Genomic DNA, 19,733 nt, shown 5'->3' with positions numbered 1-19,733 from the left:
CATCCGTAGCGCTTGTTGTAACTTGGATTCTTGACCTTTCTAAACTCCTGCAAAGAATTGCACATGTTTACAGTGGCCCTGGTGTCAACGCACCAAGAGTTGGTAGTTCTAGTCACAAAGATTGTTTCATAAACAAATAGGATTATGCACTCCCCGAAGTGCCCCAATTTCTTGAAATAATTGCAAGGTCCCTTCACTTCATTAGAGGGCTTGCCAATGTTTCCGTTAGGTTTTTGAATGCCTCTTAAGGCACTTGTAGGAGATGGTTTGGGTGCAGTATGCTTGTTTGTCTTATTATTGTTCTTTCTCTTCTTATTCCTGCAGTTAGTGCCATGACTTCAATTCATCAACTACCTCATTTTCTACTGCTAAAGATAGTGCTCGTTTGTCTAGGATACATAGTCAAGTGATGTTCATGCTAGTTATTTGTCAGCATAGACTAAACTCAGTGTTCGAAGTATCAGTATCACTACAAGTTTCATTGGCCGAGGATACGGAAACAATGTCGATATCACCGATAATATTTTGATAACCAGAAATGGGGGAAACATGGGGGAAAACGGTGGAATTTTTTAGTGAAACTTCAGGAGATGTTAAAATACACACATATTTGCATATTTAGGAATAAAAAATTGTAAAAAGGATGCATACATAATGAGTTTCCATTTAACGGGGCCCTAAAATTGTGTGCTATCGTAAGAAACCAGTCCAACCATCCCATCTATCCATCCAACCATCCATCCAAACATCCATCGAATTTCAGAATACATGATATTATGCCAAGAAATTGTCGACAATTGGAAAGGAAACGAAAGATTGTAGTCTCAATATCGCCCATGTTGCGATAACAATAATATGGTGATATGATTGATATTATCGTCGACAAATTGAACACTGCATGCAACCATGCACTCATAAAATAAATTTTGAAATGGAAATTTAAATAGAATTTTGGCGATATTAAGACATTGGTGATATTATCGAAATATTGTTGATACACTGGTGATACAAGTGACACATGGAATTTACACAATCGAAAATATTGGCGATATCGATTCATTAGCGATACAAGCGACACCTGGAATTTACACAGTCGAAAATATTGGCGATACTTAGCAATAAATCGCCAATACCTCATATTTCTGAGACCACCAGTGTTATCGTTATTGCCAAGCTAGAGATATGGATAATGTCGGGGATATTTCGATATATCGGGGATACTCCAAACAATGACTAAATTCAATGCTGTATGTTATGCCTTAGTACTTAGGATGCTCATAACAGAATGATTTGTACTGTGTAACAGCCGCATCTTCAGCGAACAAAGCTTTGTGACATGGTGGATGGGGATCTTGACCCTATATATGTGAAAAGGAGGGAACAATTGAAAGATCTTGTCTCTTCCATTATTCGCCCAAAAATTGTGCAGGGAAAACCTCTAAATGGAAAGGAGTTCGTATCTTTTTTAGAGCAGGTAACTTTTCTTTGATTTTCCCATTCCACATAAAAAGTTGTTAACCCACCCCTTGGGAGCATATCATACTTCCATTTGCCATTAAATTTCTGACAAGGATAGCAATGGTTCTGTCTTTGATCATAGCTATTTCTTTTTCAAGAGTTTATGATTGGGTGTTTCAGATTCTTGAGGCCTTGAACAAAGGAGAGATTCCATCGACGGGTTCTCTAGTTGAGGTTTTCAATAAGGCAATTCTTGAGCGCTGCTTGAAGTTATACAATCAAAGGATGGAGAGGCTGGGGCTGCCAGTCTCAGTGCCCATGCTGCGGCAAGTACATGATGAATCAAGAGAAGAAGCAATGAAAGTCTTCGACGAGCAGCATTTTGGTCGGCATCATGCTAAACGGTCTGTAGATAAGTTGGATGAAGAAATACAGAAGGTATAATTAGGAAGTACAATATCAGAGAGATATTATTGAAGTTTCTATTTTCCCCTTTTGCTAAAGCTTTGCTAAGCCCACAATCACCACTACACATGGCCATATGCGTAGGATAACTGAGCTATAAACCATGCAGACTCCATCATGTAGATAACCTGGCCCAAGAGTCAGGCTGATCAACTCATCATATTGGCAACACCTACAAACTGAATGAATGGTTTGAGAACATAGTTGGCTGTCCACTTTTAACATACATGTGTCCTCATGAGTGGCCTGCCTGGTATTTTGCCAGATCATTGACACAGTGGACCCACCTTATTTACAGCCTGGATCTCCCACACATGCCAAGTTGGCACATGTGGCTCTGTAGAGGTTGTAGAAGTATCTGTGATTTTAACAATTGGCTGTGTAGAGGCAGACCCATCTATACCATGTGGCTGTGTAGATGTGTGTGTGATTTTAACAAGTCTTCCTGTTGAGAAGCGATTGTCAAGGCATCTTATATCAAGATTACTTTGTTTTAAAGAAGTGCTGGAACATATTATTATATAACTGTATTCACTTTATATTTGTTGAAATTTTGTGTAGATATACAAGAATTTCATTCTGGCAAACGAATATCAATCATCAAAGCTATGTGAGACACTGTACACAAGGTGTGAGGATAAAATGGACCAACTCCAAGTCCTGAGACTTCCTTCCATGGCAAAATTTAATGATGGTTTTCTTCATTGCAATCAAAGTTTTGACAAAGAGTGTGTTGGGCCTTCAAAAGCAAGCTATGAACAACGGATGACAAAGGTTAGGACTAATCTATGCTATTTAATGTCTCAGCGCCAGTTGTTGGCTCTTTTTTTTTTTTTTTTTTGAAATGATATCCGTTTCGAAAGGAGGATGCCTACTGCACACGAGTCCATGAGGACATATAGTAGACATGGACAAGATCTGGACCCCTGTCTGGAGGCCACATCACATCTAGGCTATGACCTAAAAACTGGCCAATCTGACAATTCCAACTGCTTGATCAGAACAGGGACATTATATGTGATTGTCATTTTTGTCCTCAAATCGATTGGTTAGGATTGTCTTGGCCTGATTTGTGGCCCATGGCCCATGGGCCATCCATGGTGTGGTCCCTTTGAGGAGTACTTTGGATGTTGTAAGTTTCATGTCCCTGTGAATCTCATGTGCAATAGCTGTTTGAATCAACATTGATATGCATTGTTGAATGTTTTAAGCTTCAGTATCCAAGAGTTCTGTTTTAGGCTTCTTGTGGAAGTTCCATGGAAGTTACTTTCACTCATATCAAGGCGTGTGAATTGTGTGGTTACAGATGGGATCAGAATGGAAGGCTGAAACTACTTGAAATGCTTGTTGAATGTTTTATTCAGCAAAAAACATCCATGTACCCTTTTGTTGGCTTGTTGTGATGTGGGTCTATGCTTTCTTTTTTCCAAAACAACACTGCCAACTCTTGAAAACTGTACTTTTTGTTGAGAGATGCTCTGGTGCTCTCAGAGCACTAAGTTATAGTAACTTGGACACTCCAATCAATTGATCTGAACTGTCCATCAAGTCCGGAACACATTTCACAGGCTGCCATGTAGAAATCACACTGATCTAATGATCCAATATATCCTTGATTTGGCTTTATTTTCTATAGCCATCCTTTCACCAAGCCATGGATGGGATGGTTGCAATTGCCTAATAGACATGATTCTTTAGAATAATTGGACCTATTTTTGCATAAACAATCTTGACTGTTCATATTAAAAGACATTGATCAAATGGTTAATTGTCAGATTGGTGTGACATTTGCATAGCAGCCCATGTAATGTGCGTTGGACCTAAAGAACAGTCTAGATCAATGGATTGAACTGGCCAAGTGTCCCAATGCAACCATGAGCACTAGAACTTGGAGACTTATGGTGCTCTAGGAGCATTTCTCCTCTTTGTTTCCTAATGTGATGAATGAAAACCCATTGTGCTCTTGCACAATCTTCAACCTAAAGGCTAAAGCTGCACAAGTCCAATAAGACGTCATAATGACTTTTAAAATATGATGAGAACGCAATACCTGAATAAATTCATCTTCCATAGTCAATCCACCAATAACAGGCTTGATTTTTGGAATCTTGCATTAATTTTTATTGCATAACCAAAATATAGATGGTTGGTATTCTTAGGGCATATGCATAAATCAGTTAGCATGAAATTGTTACCAGAATGCATGCAAACCAATGTGTCCATGCATCAAGTCTTCCAGATTCAAGGTAGAATTCTGCAGTTACCATCCAACTGGACCTAAAACGAATGAATCCTGCTTTTTCCATTCAACTAGATGTCAATTCGACTTCTATCCTTGGTCTTTGCATTTCCTGATTTTCTGAGTTACTTCTTACATGACCCTACTGCATTATCTGCAGATGCTGGGAAAGGCCCGGTCTCTGTTCATCAAGGAATACAACCACAGGCTCTTCAATTGGTTGGTGGCATTCTCCCTTGTCATGGTTGTAGTGGGCCGGTTTATTATAAAATTTATTTTGTTGGAGATCGGCGCGTGGATATTATTCATCTTCTTGGAAACCTATACGAGGATGTTTTGGTCCGCAGAATCACTCTACTACAATCCCACATGGCACTTCATTGTGGCAACTTGGGAGACTATTGTTTATAGCCCTCTCCTTGATTTGGACAGGTAAAAAATACTCTCCTGCTCGTACACCTCTGCATGAATTCCTGTGCATAAACTACCGATGGGAAGTTTATTAACCATCTCTACCATCCAACCGATACACATATTTGGCTGCTCCAGATCATCCAACAATGTGCCACCTCAGCACAGATTGAATGATCCTAACCATCCTATTGACGGGGTGGATGTTGTATGCACATGATAGGTTGGAACTGGTTGGATGTGAGCATCTATCCTGTTAGGAGACATCTCCATCATCATCATCACCATCACCATCTAAGCCTTATCCCAATTAATTGGGGTTGGCTACATGAATCCTGCTCCGCCATTCAACATTATTGAGAGCCAGACCTCCATCCACATCATTTTGGGCCTTCCTCGTGCCCTTTTGGAGCCTTCAACTTCTACCAACTTACTCCTAACCAGCATGGTTCTAGGTCTCCATTGCACATTACCAAACCGTCTAACTCTCTCTTTGCTCATCTTATTACCTATTGGTGCTACTCCTTTCCCTCATCTTATTACCTACTAGTGCTACTCCTAAGTTCCCTGTAATGCATTCATTTCTAATTCTGTCCTCCTCCTTGCCACTCATCCATTGCAACTTCGTCATTTCAGCTACACTCATCCTATGAACATGATCTTTAAACTGCCCAACATTTCTGTCCCATAAAGCATGGCCGGTCTTATAACTATCTTATAAAATTTCAATTTCAGTTCGAGTGGTATATTATGATCACATAAAACTCCAGAGGCACATCTCCATTTCTTCCACCCAGCTTGAAATCTATGTGCAACATCCTCTTCAATTTCTCCACTCGTCAATTATTGATGTTAGGAGATCTCTTGGTGGAATTTTTTTAAAGCTCCAGAGCATTCAGGTGGTGGTACATTGTGTGGACGGTTTATGTTGATGGCCATTTGCACCACTTGGGATGTTGGAGATGGATTATCTCAAGGCTTTCTGAATTCTGGCTACAGATGTGATTCTTTTGACCTGTTATTACCTTATTTTACTAGGAGAAAACGTAGAATGTTTGTCAATTTCTCTCACAGAACTTATCAGTGACTCGATTTTCGTACATGTGGCAAATGCCAGCAAGATCCCAACTAACTGTTAAGTAGGCCCTAACTTTGATGCCATATCCCAAAACTCACATCAAGCTGCCAATCTACCCTTGGATTGGAGGGTAAGTAAAAAATGGAAGGTCAAAGGAACTTTGGTGGACCTTTTAATGACCATCTATTTTCATTCCCTGCAAGCCCATCTGATGATTGGTTTGGACCTCACATTTTCGTGAATGACATTGACAGATGGTAGTTAGTCCCATTCACGTGATAATTTTGAAGATATGAAATTGTCATGGCAATTAAACCTCTCTCTCTCTCTCTCTCTCTCTCTCTCTCTCTCTCTCTCTCTCTCATCAGAAGCCTGATGAGACTCAAACTTCCCTCTCCCCCCTCGTCAGAAGCCCGACGAGACTCAGACCCAGGTCATGCCCAAGAGAGTAGCATCCATAACATGGATTCAAAATTGGGCCACTCGGGCTAATTCTTTTGTTTTCGAGTCTTGAGTCTCGACCGAGTTGGGGGTGGTTCGTGGTGTCGAACTGGATTGGGTCCAGCCAAGTCTTAGTTCTCGTACGAGTTGCACTCAACTCATCCACCACCTCCAGCTGGAGATCTACTTTCATCTCTTCAACTCGTGTTTCTTAAAATTGCATTTCTTCAGCCTTCAGTCCCCATACTGCTTCACTCATGAATGCTTTCATCATTCTTTTTTGGGACAGATGGGCCATTCCCATTGTTATGTTGCTACTGATATCGATTCTGTACTGGCGGTGTTATGGGAGGAGGAAACATGGGTCCCGCTCATTGTTACCTCTATACAACAGCCACAGAAGCAACTCAAGTCATCGGAGATCAGACTAAAAGGCAAATTCCAAAAAGCTGTTGTATTCTATCAAGTCCTTTCACCCAATTGGACCTGTTTCCGTTCGCCATCCATCAACTTGGGCAACACATTTTTTACTGCTCCCAAACTGATGGATATCCGATATTTTTTTTTTCCCGACCCCACAAATGGAGAAGATGGAAGGAGGCAGGTGCAGGTTTCAGAGCATTGGACATCTGCTTCCCTTTGTAATTTTGAGCAATTTGTCAATGATTTATCGCTTGTTATGCATTGATTTGGACGTGGGCCTTATGAACAGTGTTAATTTTTGTAATTGAGTTGATGGGAGCTGTTATCATATACGGATGTCTGCAATGGTGCTGGCGAATGAACAAAAATGCATGCAGAGCGGTTGTATTGGATTCCGAGAATGGTCTAAGTAACGCTGTTTAGTTTTGACCATGGATTGCAGTTGATCGAATCATGTCAATATGCATGTCTGGCTTTTTTTCTTCTTTTTTAAATTTTTTTTTTTTTTGTTTTTTTCTGAATAAAAGTGAAATTTCAGCAAGGGTTTGAACTTTTCTATCTTCTTTCTTTCTTTCTTTCCTTCTTTCCAGCATGTCACATGCAGAATATCCAATCTGTGAAAAAGGTGGGCCAAACCATGATGATCACCTGAAACAAAAATCAGCTTGATCCACTCACTGGTCAGGACACAGCATCGAAATCAGTAGACAGGCAATGCTGTGGCTCAGTGTTCTGGTGTGGTCTACCCGACGAATGGGTCAGCTTCATTTTCATTTCAGGTGATAATGTAGCCCACCTTTTGCATGGATTGGATATCCTATAAGCAAGCAGTGATCGTGAGGCAACACAGAAGACAGCCAATGGTGTGACTAGGTGTGCTGATGTGATCTACCTGATGAGTAGTGGTCAGCCTGATTTTCATATTAGGTGATGATACAGTTCTCCTTTTGCATGGATTTGATATCCTACAAGCATATGACATGTTGGCCAGGAAAATGAAATGTCTGTATCACAACTTATGATACAATTGCTGTATCTCATCATTTCTGTGGAGAAAAGGGAAAATGGCAGCAAGAGAGTCCCTTACGATTATGTATTTTTTAACCTTCTGAGGAATCATGTGATTCTATGCTGGCTGCCGTGAGCTATACAAGTGGGTCCCTAGGTTTTGAGATGTCACTTGATCTGATGCAACCAATTGTGCATGGACTACTCTGGTGGTATTATCATAACCTCTCAATGGATGCCACCTTCTGGATAGAAAAGAATACCGCAGTACCATACAATTCAAACGAATTTAAGTGTGAAATTTGGGATCCCTACGGTGCAGTCATGGTGGGATCCATCAGAAGAATGGTCGAGATCACCTATCAATGATTCACTTGGGTAAACTCAAGAGCCTGAATCTAGGAGCTGATCCAGTGACTTATTGAGGCATGGGTTGTACGCCTCTTATACCATTGCCACACCGGTAAATGGGCTTTTGATCTTAAGTTGCAGTTTGGTTGATCCCAACCCTTTAATCAGGGGCATGAAATGGAGAGATTATTAACCCAAAAAAGGGGATACTAAAAGGCAAAAATAAGCTGATGGGCCCTGCTTTGGAGGTTCAGTTATTAGATGGTTAGGATCTGCTGGTCAAGTTACATTTTGGTTAGTGACCCATATGATGAATGTTCTGGATCACCATATCTGTGCCACATGTAAAGTAGCTAATATGAAGGGAGCGGATATTTAATAGCTGGTTGGGATTGTCCTATCAAGGTAATTCTTGGTTAGTAACCAATCAATGGCTGATGCTGTAAGTGGTAAGAAGAAATGCTTAAGGATAGATGATTAACACTGAAATGGGGAGTATGGAACCAACGACGCAGTCATTGTACGTGGAAAAAAAAATGGATGGCTAAAAAGGGATGGCCAAATGCACTCATTCAGTGTGGATGTGTGGCCCACCGGATGAGTTGCCTCACCACGATCATCATCAATGGGCTCAGTTACATGAATCCGATTCCACCATTCCATTCTGTTAAGAACCATATCCTTAGCTTGACAGAAGTTGTGGTGGAAGTTTCAGGCAGCCTACCAACCTGACACAACCCTCATGAGCGTGCAAAACTCCCACAGGCATTATTAAATTCATGCAATAGAAACAGTGATAAATACCCAAAATACTATATTTTCAGCTATGATCAAAACAAATAAATCCAAATTATATTACAACCAATGGGATTACCATACCCTGAACAATGAAAGAAAGCAACTCATTTGAATATGTAACAGCGACACTTGTCAGTCAATGACCATACATTCTACAGGAACAAAAGTAATTTCGTACCAATTACAGATTCCTCTATTCTCCAGTGGTAGACTCTCAGGAGTTTCAACACCTGGTTGAGGGTTCGAGTACCCATAGGTGGTGAAATTCCACTACGGCGTGAGTGTGTGTGCATGTGTAAAAAAAAAAAAAAAGAAAAAAAAAGAGAGAGAGATTCCTCTATTCTTGGATCAATAGGGAGGATTGCTGAAATGCCGATTGATTTCAAATTTGAGCTATCATCGGAAGTCAATTCAATTTGCAAGAATTATCCAATAACTTTAGTAACCTGCATTGCCAGAACAACGAAGAATTCTCAAACTAGGTATATCACACCCTATCCAGCCTTCTACAATCGAAAATTCAAGAGAGAGAGCACTCCACTCACATAAAACAAACGTAAACAAGTTACCTTGTTCTTACATTGGAAAAACACTAACTAGGTTACTTTGACTATTTATGTGTGGGATCTTTGATAGCATCACAACTTAAAACTCGATTCACATCAAGCATGGCAACAACCAAGCAACCCATCAGTACAAAGGTGCCCATGGCTTTATTAGAAAGATATCGACACCTTGAATACGCAAAGCGTAACTTCTACTAATAGAGCAATTAAAATGGTAATGATGCTGATGATTACGTTTGAGTATATAAACAAAGACAAAAAGTAGCTGTCATATATGTGTGGCTAGTATGCTTACCTAGTGGAGTCATACCATGGTATTCTAATACCATGTCCAAGTAGAGACCAGTAAAACAGGGAACGGAAGACACAGGCAGGTTGCAACAAGAGCCTAAATGGGGAGTAATTTTCCCGAGCCTGGCAACAGGCGGGTCTAGGGTTGGTTCAGGCCCGGATTTTGAACTGGTCAGCCCAGGCCTACAGGGCTGTGCCTATTCAAAATGTTGATTTTGCTTGGCCAAGGCTTGCCCCATTGCCAGCCCTATCTCCCTCTTGGTTCAAAACGGACACCACCATATCCTACTTTCACTGGTTTAAGAGTGATGGGCGGCGATCAGATGTCTTGGGCGAAGTTTTGAATACTGGTATCGGTGGGCATATCGGTTGGGCCCAAAATAGATATAGTACATGGCCTATTGGATCATATCAGACCCATATCAGACAATACAAGGCACATGAAAATCTTTAAAACATGTAGGGAAAATGCGAAAAAAAATTGTGAAACATTAGAATCTATCTATTCTGTGTGTACCTGTATGTGTTTATGTATTCACTAGTGTATCAGACTATTCTCTGATAAGAATGATGTCTATCAGCTTGACCTACTGAAAGGCGAAAGTCAACCAAATAGGTCCTAATTGAAAAGCGGGATTTGGTGGATTAAGCCCATCATATATGAATAAAAAGAAGATGAAGGGGGGAAAAGAAGTGATGATGGTTTACCCCTTCTTCCAATATTTCCCAAAATTCTCCATTCTACTTTGATTTCTTGAATCCCACCCAAATCTTGCGCTTTTATCCTAAAAATAGGCCTAGATCTAGTCTAAAATTAGTTTCTATGCTTTCTTCATGGTTGAAATGAAAAAGTGAAAAAACGAAAAAGAATTTGAAAATAAAATATAAAAAAGGGAGCATTTATGGTTATATCTGCCATAGCTGCTCTGTATCAGAAAAATGGGCGTATTGATCTATACCAGCCAATACGGCTCTTTTTCTCTTAACAGACTAGTTCACAGCATATCGCATAACGGGGTGGCCAATACGGTTCCAATTCGTAATGATATTTAAAACCATGGTCATGGTGCAGATCATGCAATTAATATCAAAGTTTTGGAAATAGGTAAGCACCTGTACTGAATAAGCCCTACTAATCAAGTGCACCCCACCATGTAGGCCCCAAAAGCAGGCTTGTCCAATCATCAGGTCAGCCGCACATGGACATTGTGTTTGGGCCATTTGAATTCCTTTTAACAGCCCATTTTCTTTGTCAACATCTAGCCCACCAGATGATTGGACCACCCAGATTTTCAGGTCACAACACAGCGGTGCCCACCTGGACCTTGCAGACATGCTACATTAACAAAAGTGGGAGAAGAGTAGGACTTGATATCTTGCTACTGTGAGTAGCCCTCCCACTTCTCTATAATGAAGCATTCAGATAATGCGATAATCAGTATTGGATCGGATGCACTTTCTTACCACTTAAACAAGAGGCATTGATCTCGAATATTGCTCCAGCAGCGCCAAGACTCTAGCGGCCTTCCTTCCTAGCTGTCCATCCTCATGGCTCTGGGTGGTCAGTGCGACAAGAGGAATCCTAGCCATCAAGCAATAGAAATCTCCCACTTCCCTGGCCACAAACACCTTCTCCAGGAGGGACAGAACCTCTTCTTTCAAAGCGGGCATCCCCCAATTCAAAACCTCCAAAATCGGGCCAATGGCTTTTGCATTGTGCAGCACATTCGACCCTCTGTTAGGCAAATCTTCTTGAACCAACGTTGCCAATGCTGTAAGTGCTTCAAGAGCAGTCACATGAACACGCTCTTGCAAGAGTCTCACCAGCTCTGGCAAAGCATTCGCCTCTAACAGACAAAAACTAATCTGCACACTGCATACACCTCCATGGGCCTCACAAACAGGCACGTGGGACGGCCTAAAACACCAGAAGCTGGCTGTTTTGGGCATGGCTGTAAGCTTAGGACTGCTCAAAGACAAGTTGCCTATCAAGGCCGCTGCTCTTGCCTTTGCAGTTACAGTCCCTGACCTGAGAAAGCTGACAAGCAATGGGTAAGCCCCCTGTTCAACCACCATCCGTTGCATCTCAACATTAGCTGGATCCGTGAACCTGAATAGCGCACCAAGTGCGTTTTCCTTTGCTTCTGTCGTTCCAGATTTCATGATGTTCAAAATCACTGGCAGCACTCCTAATGCAATCAAGTTCCTGGTTAGTTCAACTTCAGATTTCGGAAGATAAGCTAATAGACCTGCAGCTGCCGTCTGTATGTTGCCTGGGCTTTCATCCTTGAGAAAATCCATGAAAGCTTCGAGCCTCTGCTGCACAAGAAGGAAGTCTGCAATTCCTTGTGGTTCGTATTGGGCCAAACGGAAGAGCAGATTCATGGCGAGTTTCCGAATTTCTGGGTCAGCATCCTCTAGGAGGGTAAGGATGACAGAAACACCATTGGCAGCCGCAACAGCCTTCTCCCGAAGCCCATCCTCAGACTTATAAATGCCAAGTAATGCACGTAAGGAGGGCTTCCGAATGCTAGGAGACAAGGCTTTGTTCTGTTGAATGGCTAGCAAGTCGGTGATGATCCGCTCTAGCTCGAGAAGGGCACCGTTTGCATCAACAAGAAATTCAATACCATCATCTGAAAGTTTTTCTAGGATTTCAGAGCAGCTTGCTCTAATGATCGCGGGCACGGGCACGGGCACATGGGAAGAGAACATCTGTTCTAGAATGAGAGGAACCCCACCTGCCGATGCTATTAGATTCTTATTTTCACGGCAATTTGACAACTTTGACAAAGCAGCGAATGCCGACTTCTTAGATTCGAGACTCCCTGACACCATTTCTACCAATGGACGTATTGCTCCTTCCTCACCAAGGAGCTTTATATTCTGGTCAACCAACTCCATTTTCACAAGGACTTCCGCCATTGATATCCTTGACAATTCCACCCCTAAAAAAGATTCGATGTGATCAAATAAAATGGGCAGCTTCAAATTAATGGGTTAATATCAATCATGTACAAGTGCACGGAACATGGAATGATAAAAAAAACAGTTACTTAACGGCCATAACAGCCATTATGTAATGGTAACAGTGGGTACTCTTAAGCATTACAGGGCCATAACAGCTGTTATGGGCAAGGTGTTCCGTAACGGTAATGGTGGCCGTAACGGTCACCACCGTTACCGTTATGATACGGGCCGTAACGGCCGTTACAGCCAATATCAGCCATTACGGTCATTTTTTATTTTTTGAAAAATGTACTTCCTAGACCATTACGGTCCGTTATGGGGCCGTAACGGCACGTTTTTCTATAACGGTCGTTACGGCCGTTTCGACCCCGTAACGCGTAACGGTTATGACCGTTACCGTTACGTAACCGATTTGGAAGACCATGGTTACGGGAGCATACAATTTTTTTTAAAAGGCTGTTATGGCCCATATCATAACGGTATTATAATTATTGAATACCTTGGCATGGAAACAAGCACATGCATGAAAATACACAAAGACCAAAGATCCTACAAGCCCAAACACGAATAACTACCTACCATTTCACACAAATAATTGAATTTAGTGTTATTTGCAGGAACCATGGCTAAAGCTGCCAGCGGCGGCAAAATAACAAGGTGAATAGCCTAAATTGTGATTGTGTTGATCTTTAACAATGAGTGTAGTATGAAAATAATATTTTAGTTCATAAATTCATGGATTAGTAGTTTTTCTACTTAAATTTTGACTTCTGATTAGTCAGAAAATTGCATGGCTCCTAAATGTTACCAGATCTATCAATTTCCTCAATTCCAAGAGTTTAGGAAGCCCACCCATTTTAAACACCCTGAAAACCTTCAAACGAGCACCTCAAAAACTGAAAACAATTAGAAAAGGACAGAAATGTTGACAATCCTACAAATGGAGATTCTTTTTCTTGAAAACCAATGTAAATCTAGGTGTTTAATAGAGAAAATCAGCGCCTTCTTCTTTTGAACAATAAAAAATTTGTTAGAGAGAGATAAAGCTCAATCAATGGTATAAGAATCCACAATACAAATTTGAGATTTATACCCCCCATCCCCCCACACACACAAGAAAAAGAAGAAGAAGAAGAAGAAGAAGAAGATCTGTGATATTGTGGACTTCACTACACATTCAACAAAATATTCAATACTGAGGAAAGGCTTTGAATATCATTAAAAAATGCAAGATTCCAACTCTATGATTTCTGATTACATTCATCAAATGACATTCTTGAAATACCATTTAATAATGAAAATGGTAAGGGTTGGGAGAGGGGTTAGACTCAAAGTCAAACCAGTACAGGCATTAAAAAAGAAAAGAACAAGAGATTCAAGAATATCATTTCAAAGTACAGCTTGATTTTTTCATAAAAATTGGATTCAGTAAACAACACATCATGAGTTTTTTTTTCCCTTGCTTTTTTAATTATCTCAAGTGGAAACCAAAAAGAAAAAATAAAAACATATGCCTCAATCAAGTCTATTGAAAAAATTGAGTAGCAAATCTAGTCTACAAACATTGACGTCCTCTCATATGTCATTTTAAACCCATGGAAAGTACCATACTTCACTAAGTAAACCCATACAGTTGATACAGCCAATACTGCCACAGTACAACTGTGAATTTTTAAAGGGTCATGGGCATTAATTAATATTAGACCATTTGGAAGGCCTGATACACAGCAGCCAATGCATATCATATTGGCTGATGTTTTAAAACACAAAAAGATATGTTCTATGGACTATCTATGCTTATCAAGTCGAGTAGAAAACTACTAGTACTAGAGGATGACAACCAACCCAATCCAGAATAGTTCCGCAAATTCAATTAATTATTTCGGTCATTGATTTGTTTTCCTTTTTTCCTTTTATGGGTTGTCATTATTCTTTTTTATGAAATATGATGATTTATTGTTACAGATATTCATGATTAGTAATTGATGATTGAGCAATTTACATATCTTTGAACAACACAATCTAGATATCGGTCTATGGGCTCTAATTTGGTGCTACTTGGTTATTACTCGAATAGAACAAACTTATTTCATAAAACTAGTAGATGAAATTCTATGTTTACTGAATTTTTCCAAAGTTCAATTTTGAAAATATGGGTAAATTAAAAACAAAAAAAAAATTAAAATTCCATATATATCTTTTTAGAACTTTTACAGCTTTTCATTAACTTTATTTTGTGAACTCCTCTTGGATTCTTTAGTATTTTGGTCTAAAGGAGTCACTCACAGAATAATCCTCTAATCACACTAATGGAAATCCACATTGGGTCCTCATCATACTTTTAGCTCTAGAGTATTGCAATAACCAATTACCTTTTTGGCCTGTTTGAGAAATGAAATCTCAAGAGATGTAGTCACAATAAAATATCAGTTAATGGAAATGACTAAGTGTATGAATTTCAAGATTGAAAAACAGGAAAAATAAGAATTACAAATTAAGACAAGAGTTGAAGATTCTATTATAAATGCTTCCACATCCACAATCGAACCCCACAAGAAAAAAAAATGAAATAAACAAGTCATGTAAAGACGGTAACGGAAAATGGAACCTAATATAGATGCATGGCCTAGATCATGGCAAGTGGCTGACTAACCTTGACAAAGGCGATTGATAAGCGGCTTATACCAATTGGCATTAGCCGCACGAGAAATATTATTGTCATCATCATCACAAAGCTTCAATAAGATAGTTTCTGCTTTCTCCGCTGATTCTGTTACTGGACCATTCAGAAGCATGACAAGGAAAAGAATAGAACTAGTTTGCTGAGTCACCCTCTTCAATATGGCTGCATTCCATCCAGAACCATCTTGCAAAAGGTCAAAGAGCAAGTCAACTGCAGGCTTCGATATACTTGGATCACGTCCTAGGCAGTGAACTATGCGATCGACTCCTCCAGACTCAACCAATCTATCCTGAACATTCGATACGAAATATTGAATTAAGACAGAATTTACAGCATAATGAAAGATTTCGCTATAAAAGAACCAAGAGGAATTGTGTGACCATTTGTACAAGTGAGGCCTATCGCTTAGTGATCTAGACCATTGCTCTGATGTGGCCACCATGAATGGACAATGCACCAAGCATCTCCCTGGTGGGAAATTCCTAACCCTTCAAGCAGTGGCCTACAAATAGACAGTTTCAAAAGCAAGCCGCAACAGTACATATTCAACGCAGAACTGCCAAGCATTAGATGGTTTGGATACTCCATTCTGGGAGACCTATGGGCATGGTGAGTCTATGGCTGCAACCATCACATCAGTAGTACAGATCACAGAACCATAGGGCAACAACTTCTACAAAATCAAGGCTAATCACAATGCAAGCAGATTTATGTGTGCCCAAGACTCAAATTGAGCATAGATTATTTTTCCATAAGCTTAATCCAATGCTGTAAGTTGTTCAAAATAAAGCATGCAAGAAAATGGCACATGAAAAATGTGCAAAAGAAACAGTTTCGAAAGAGCTTCTCACCTTGTTCCTAACGTGCCTATCAACAATAGCCTTTAATGTAATCAAAACCATTCTTTTCACATCTTTGTCGTGTGAGCTCCCAAGAAGTGACACGATCTTGAAGATGATTCCTTCGATGCCAATCCAATCCTTGTTGATCTTGTTCTCTCTGATAAGCTCCTGCAACTGCATCAGAGCCTCTTTGTTATCCAGGTTGGATTCTGACAGCAACTTGCCCTTGGCGGATCTAATTTTAAGGCAGTAGTTGAGTTCCCGCCACTCTTCGATTGACTGCCTCAAGCAAACATTGGGCCTTAGTGTCAGATCCTCAAGGTACTGGCCTGTCTCGGGGTCTCTTCTCTGTCCACTGATGATCCAAGATTCAATAGCTGCTCTCTCGCATGTAGTACCTGTGCAAAGACTGACTGGGTCGACCATCACGGCAGTTTGCTCTATAGGACACATGAACGACTTGAGTGGCGGGATGTACTCATCCTGTTTATATTTCTCTATTGTCTGAACCCGGCGATAATACTGCTCCTTAACTTCTTCTTGGTCATTAGCAGCATCCGCTCGAGACAGCAGCTTAATAACCTGTTCTAGAAAGAGCACTTCGGCCTGTTCTTTGCGTTCGGCAGCTTCTTCTTTTTCCCTTCTAAAGCTCTCAAGCTCTTTGTTTATTTCAGTTGGCTCGACAGGCACACCTACAGCTTCGGCAATTGCTTCTAACATGTCATTAGCAAAGTTCTGATCACTCTTTTGCTCTTGAAGACCCTTAGCCAACCTCTCTACGATCCGAACCTGCGACTGGGAAGCTTGGAACTCAGCCTTTTGCATTTCATTGTGTAATATGTTCACTTTATCTGATATATCAGAAAGGATTTCGGTGCTTGCGAGGGATAAAGCAGCTAGAGACCTTCCGATATCTCTTGTAACATCTTGCACCTCTTTGACTATATGCCGACACTTAAGTAATAAGTAGAAACGGGAACAATTTTTGCACTTCTCAACTAAATGATTGGCCTTCTTAACATCTTCCTCAAGATACTCTAATGCCTGCCTTGCAGCATTCGAGTCTTTCAGCTGGCGGCGCTGCAATTCCTCTAAGACGGGTATGATGTTGGAAAGGTATTCTGACAGGGTCTTGAAGCTCTCCTCCTGTATGAGATCTCTAGCCGCTTGAACCGTTTTGATCACCTGATCTGTGAGCAAAGCCAAAAAGGTCCCGATTGGTATGAGTTCCACCAATGCCATTGCATGAAGTTTTCAAGGGGAATCCTCTACTGGATACAATACAAATCTCATCAATTCAATCTCCGCATCGCTTCTGCTCATCTTTTACAAAATCCATTTCTATCCATCTAAACCATTCGAGTATTCCATTTGGCTGTGGGGTTATTCTCTATCCATGACCTCTGCCGAGCATATATGAATCCTGAAAACCATAATCATCCTTCAGAATGCATCTCACCTAGCTACAAGTTTCTTATGACTATCCAATTCCAGCATTCAATCTGGAACAGAGAGAGCTGAGAAACTGGATAGTGAAATACATTTTTCACAGAAAGTACTTTCAGCATCATTCCATCAACAACGATCAATTCACAAAATAAATAAATAAAAATAAAAAAAGCTTCAGGACCTTTCAATGAAGAAAACCAAGAACATGATAAATGCTTCTTTCACATAAATAGAATTTCTCAAATTTATCGTCGAACAATTCAAGAAAATTGGAAAAGAAGACTACATAAAGACCCATTAACGAGAACATCTGTCTAATAAATAAGCTTTTCAGTTTCACTCCATGACAATGGCTAAATTGAAGAAACGTAAACTCCATAAAATCCTTGAAATTGAGTCCATCCACCCACTCGACACAGTAACAGCAACAGAATATAACAAAGTAAACACCCTCAAGTAAGCAAAATCAGCCCCTAAAAACACATTTCTTCAAAAGAATCACAAATTCGTTCATCGAGTAAGTATAATTTAAACACACAACCACCATGCGTAATAATTTCAAAGAAATTTCAGAAACACTCAAATGAGAAAACCCATCTCCCTAAATCAAAACCTTCCTTAAAAAATTAGAAAAAGAAGAAGAAGAAGAAGAAGAAGAAGAAGAAGCCCAATTCATGATCATAGAAGAAAAACACACCCACCATGCATAATAATCCAAAAGAAAACACCATTATACTCAATTGAGAAAACCCATCATCAAAAATTATAAATAATTCCTTAAAGAAAAAAAAATAAAAAATCCCAAATTCAATCATCCCAAAATAACAACCCGCCAAGAAGAGAATCTACACCCAACAACACAGCAGAAGAAAAAAAAAAAAAAAAACCCCACAAATTCAATACATTCTAATGCAGGTATCCAAACTCAAATATCTAAAGAAACGGAAAAGGAGACGAATCAAAGACAAGCTTTTTTTAACAAAAACAAAAACAGAAATAAATACCTCCAAGAAATCAAAAAGAAAAGAAGAAGCATATGATGGAACTCCAAAATGGCATTAGAAAATCCTCCCCTACAAAATCAAATATCAACAAAGAAAAGCAGCAACCTTTTCTCCACCACCACCTCTCTCTCTCTCTCTCTCTCTCAACCTTTTCTCCACCACCACCTCTCTCTCTCTCTCTCTACAGTTTATTTTCTTCTTTGTAACTTTGAACACACTGCTTAAAAAGGCCATTTCTACAATCAGTGAATGTATGAAGACTTGGTGAGTCAATGCTTTTGAAAGAAATTAATCTAATTTCAAAAAATATTGTATTTGGAGTTCTCTCTTTCTCATAGGAGGAAGAAGAATCAAATGTAGGAATTTGTCACCACACATTTGAATAGTATAGACAAATTCTCTTTTCTAACAAGTGGGGCCAATGGTTTTATAATCCAGACCTTTAATTCGCACCTTCCATGGAGAATTCTCCAAAAATCTCCAAGATAGCTAGAGTTGGACCATTGTTTATTTCACTTATTTACAGTCTATCTGTAGGGCATAGATAGAAAGGTTAATATTGTCTTATCAAGGATTACTTCTTGATAGATAATCGATCAAAGATGGTACACATCTGACTAATGGTCTAGATTACGAGAAATGCACTCCAGTTGGCAGATTTGAAAAGTCGTGTATATTATTAAAAAAATGCCTGCGGTGCATCATATAATTCTCGTGTAAGAAAAGGGACGCGGATTGCCTGTGACCGAACAGTAGTCGGAAACTGCTTGGGGCCCACAGAGATGCCCTTGACAAATCCACTCCGCCCATCAGTTTTTCAATACCACGATAGGACAGTAAACTAAAATTCAGACAGATCTAAATTCATGTTGGCCACACCAAACGAAAAAGTAGGAACGGAAGGGAAACATCCACGGTTGAAACCCGACCATCGTTCATGGGGTTATTACCACTCAGATAAACTGTAGACACGAATATCATACTGATACAAAACTCCTGTGGCCCCCACAAAGTTTCCAACGGTGGTCGTTTAATCCCCTCTGTTTCGTGTGGTGTGGTCTTGAGAAACTATTGGACGGAGTTGATTTATCACGGGTATCTCTGTGGGCCCCACATAGCTTCCAACTACATGAACTTCAATCCGCGTGCAAGGAGGTGGAAAATTGCGGAGAAAAATCCGATTATTGACGGGCATCTCTTCTCGAAGCAGCTTCTTTGAAGAATCCGATTGCAGACGTGGAAAACTGCAGAGAAAA

At 40.0% G+C, this 19,733-nt stretch overlaps 2 protein-coding genes across 3 annotated transcripts in view; one reads left to right on the top strand and one right to left on the bottom strand.

Annotated features, from left to right (window-relative positions):
* LOC131233380 (uncharacterized) overlaps positions 1-6,947 on the top strand; it is a 31,399-nt gene extending 24,452 nt beyond the window's left edge. The window contains exons 13-17 of the mRNA XM_058230071.1: positions 1,307-1,474; positions 1,639-1,896; positions 2,485-2,697; positions 4,323-4,594; positions 6,382-6,947. Coding sequence (XP_058086054.1) covers positions 1,307-1,474; positions 1,639-1,896; positions 2,485-2,697; positions 4,323-4,594; positions 6,382-6,523 — 1,053 coding nt within the window. The 3' untranslated portion in view covers positions 6,524-6,947. The remainder of the gene's footprint in view (positions 1-1,306; positions 1,475-1,638; positions 1,897-2,484; positions 2,698-4,322; positions 4,595-6,381) is intronic.
* Positions 6,948-8,673: 1,726 nt separating this feature from the next.
* LOC131233379 (U-box domain-containing protein 44-like) lies at positions 8,674-18,767 on the bottom strand. Of its 2 annotated transcripts, none has more exons than XM_058230069.1 (5): positions 18,478-18,767; positions 16,034-17,447; positions 15,153-15,471; positions 10,994-12,477; positions 8,674-9,118 (listed from the first exon to the last, which is right to left on the bottom strand). In XM_058230069.1, exons 2-4 carry the CDS (start codon positions 17,264-17,266, stop codon positions 10,997-10,999), a joined length of 3,033 nt encoding a protein of 1,010 aa, XP_058086052.1. In that variant the 5' UTR covers positions 17,267-17,447; positions 18,478-18,767; the 3' UTR covers positions 8,674-9,118; positions 10,994-10,996. The 2 variants fall into 2 exon arrangements, with proteins under 2 accessions (XP_058086052.1, XP_058086053.1); XM_058230070.1 differs by having other exon boundaries at positions 18,583-18,767.
* Positions 18,768-19,733: the final 966 nt, after the last annotated feature.

The sequence above is a fragment of the Magnolia sinica genome, chromosome 18 (assembly GCF_029962835.1).
Source record: "Magnolia sinica isolate HGM2019 chromosome 18, MsV1, whole genome shotgun sequence".
Classification (NCBI taxonomy): Eukaryota; Viridiplantae; Streptophyta; class Magnoliopsida; order Magnoliales; family Magnoliaceae; genus Magnolia; species Magnolia sinica.
Note: the sequence above shows the minus strand (reverse complement) of the source record. Positions and strands in the feature narration are given on the sequence as shown.

Bases quoted from the DNA above. Each gene is read 5' to 3' on its own strand.
- LOC131233379 (XM_058230069.1), bottom strand. From the start codon at position 17,266: ATGGCATTGGTGGAACTCATACCAATCGGGACCTTTTTGGCTTTGCTC. The intron at 15,472-16,033 runs GTGAGAAGCTCT...TCGAATGTTCAG, and splicing joins ATAGGCACGTTAGGAACAAG to GATAGATTGGTTGAGTCTGG. The intron at 12,478-15,152 runs GTTAGTCAGCCA...AATCTTTTTTAG, and splicing joins TATCAATCGCCTTTGTCAAG to GGGTGGAATTGTCAAGGATA.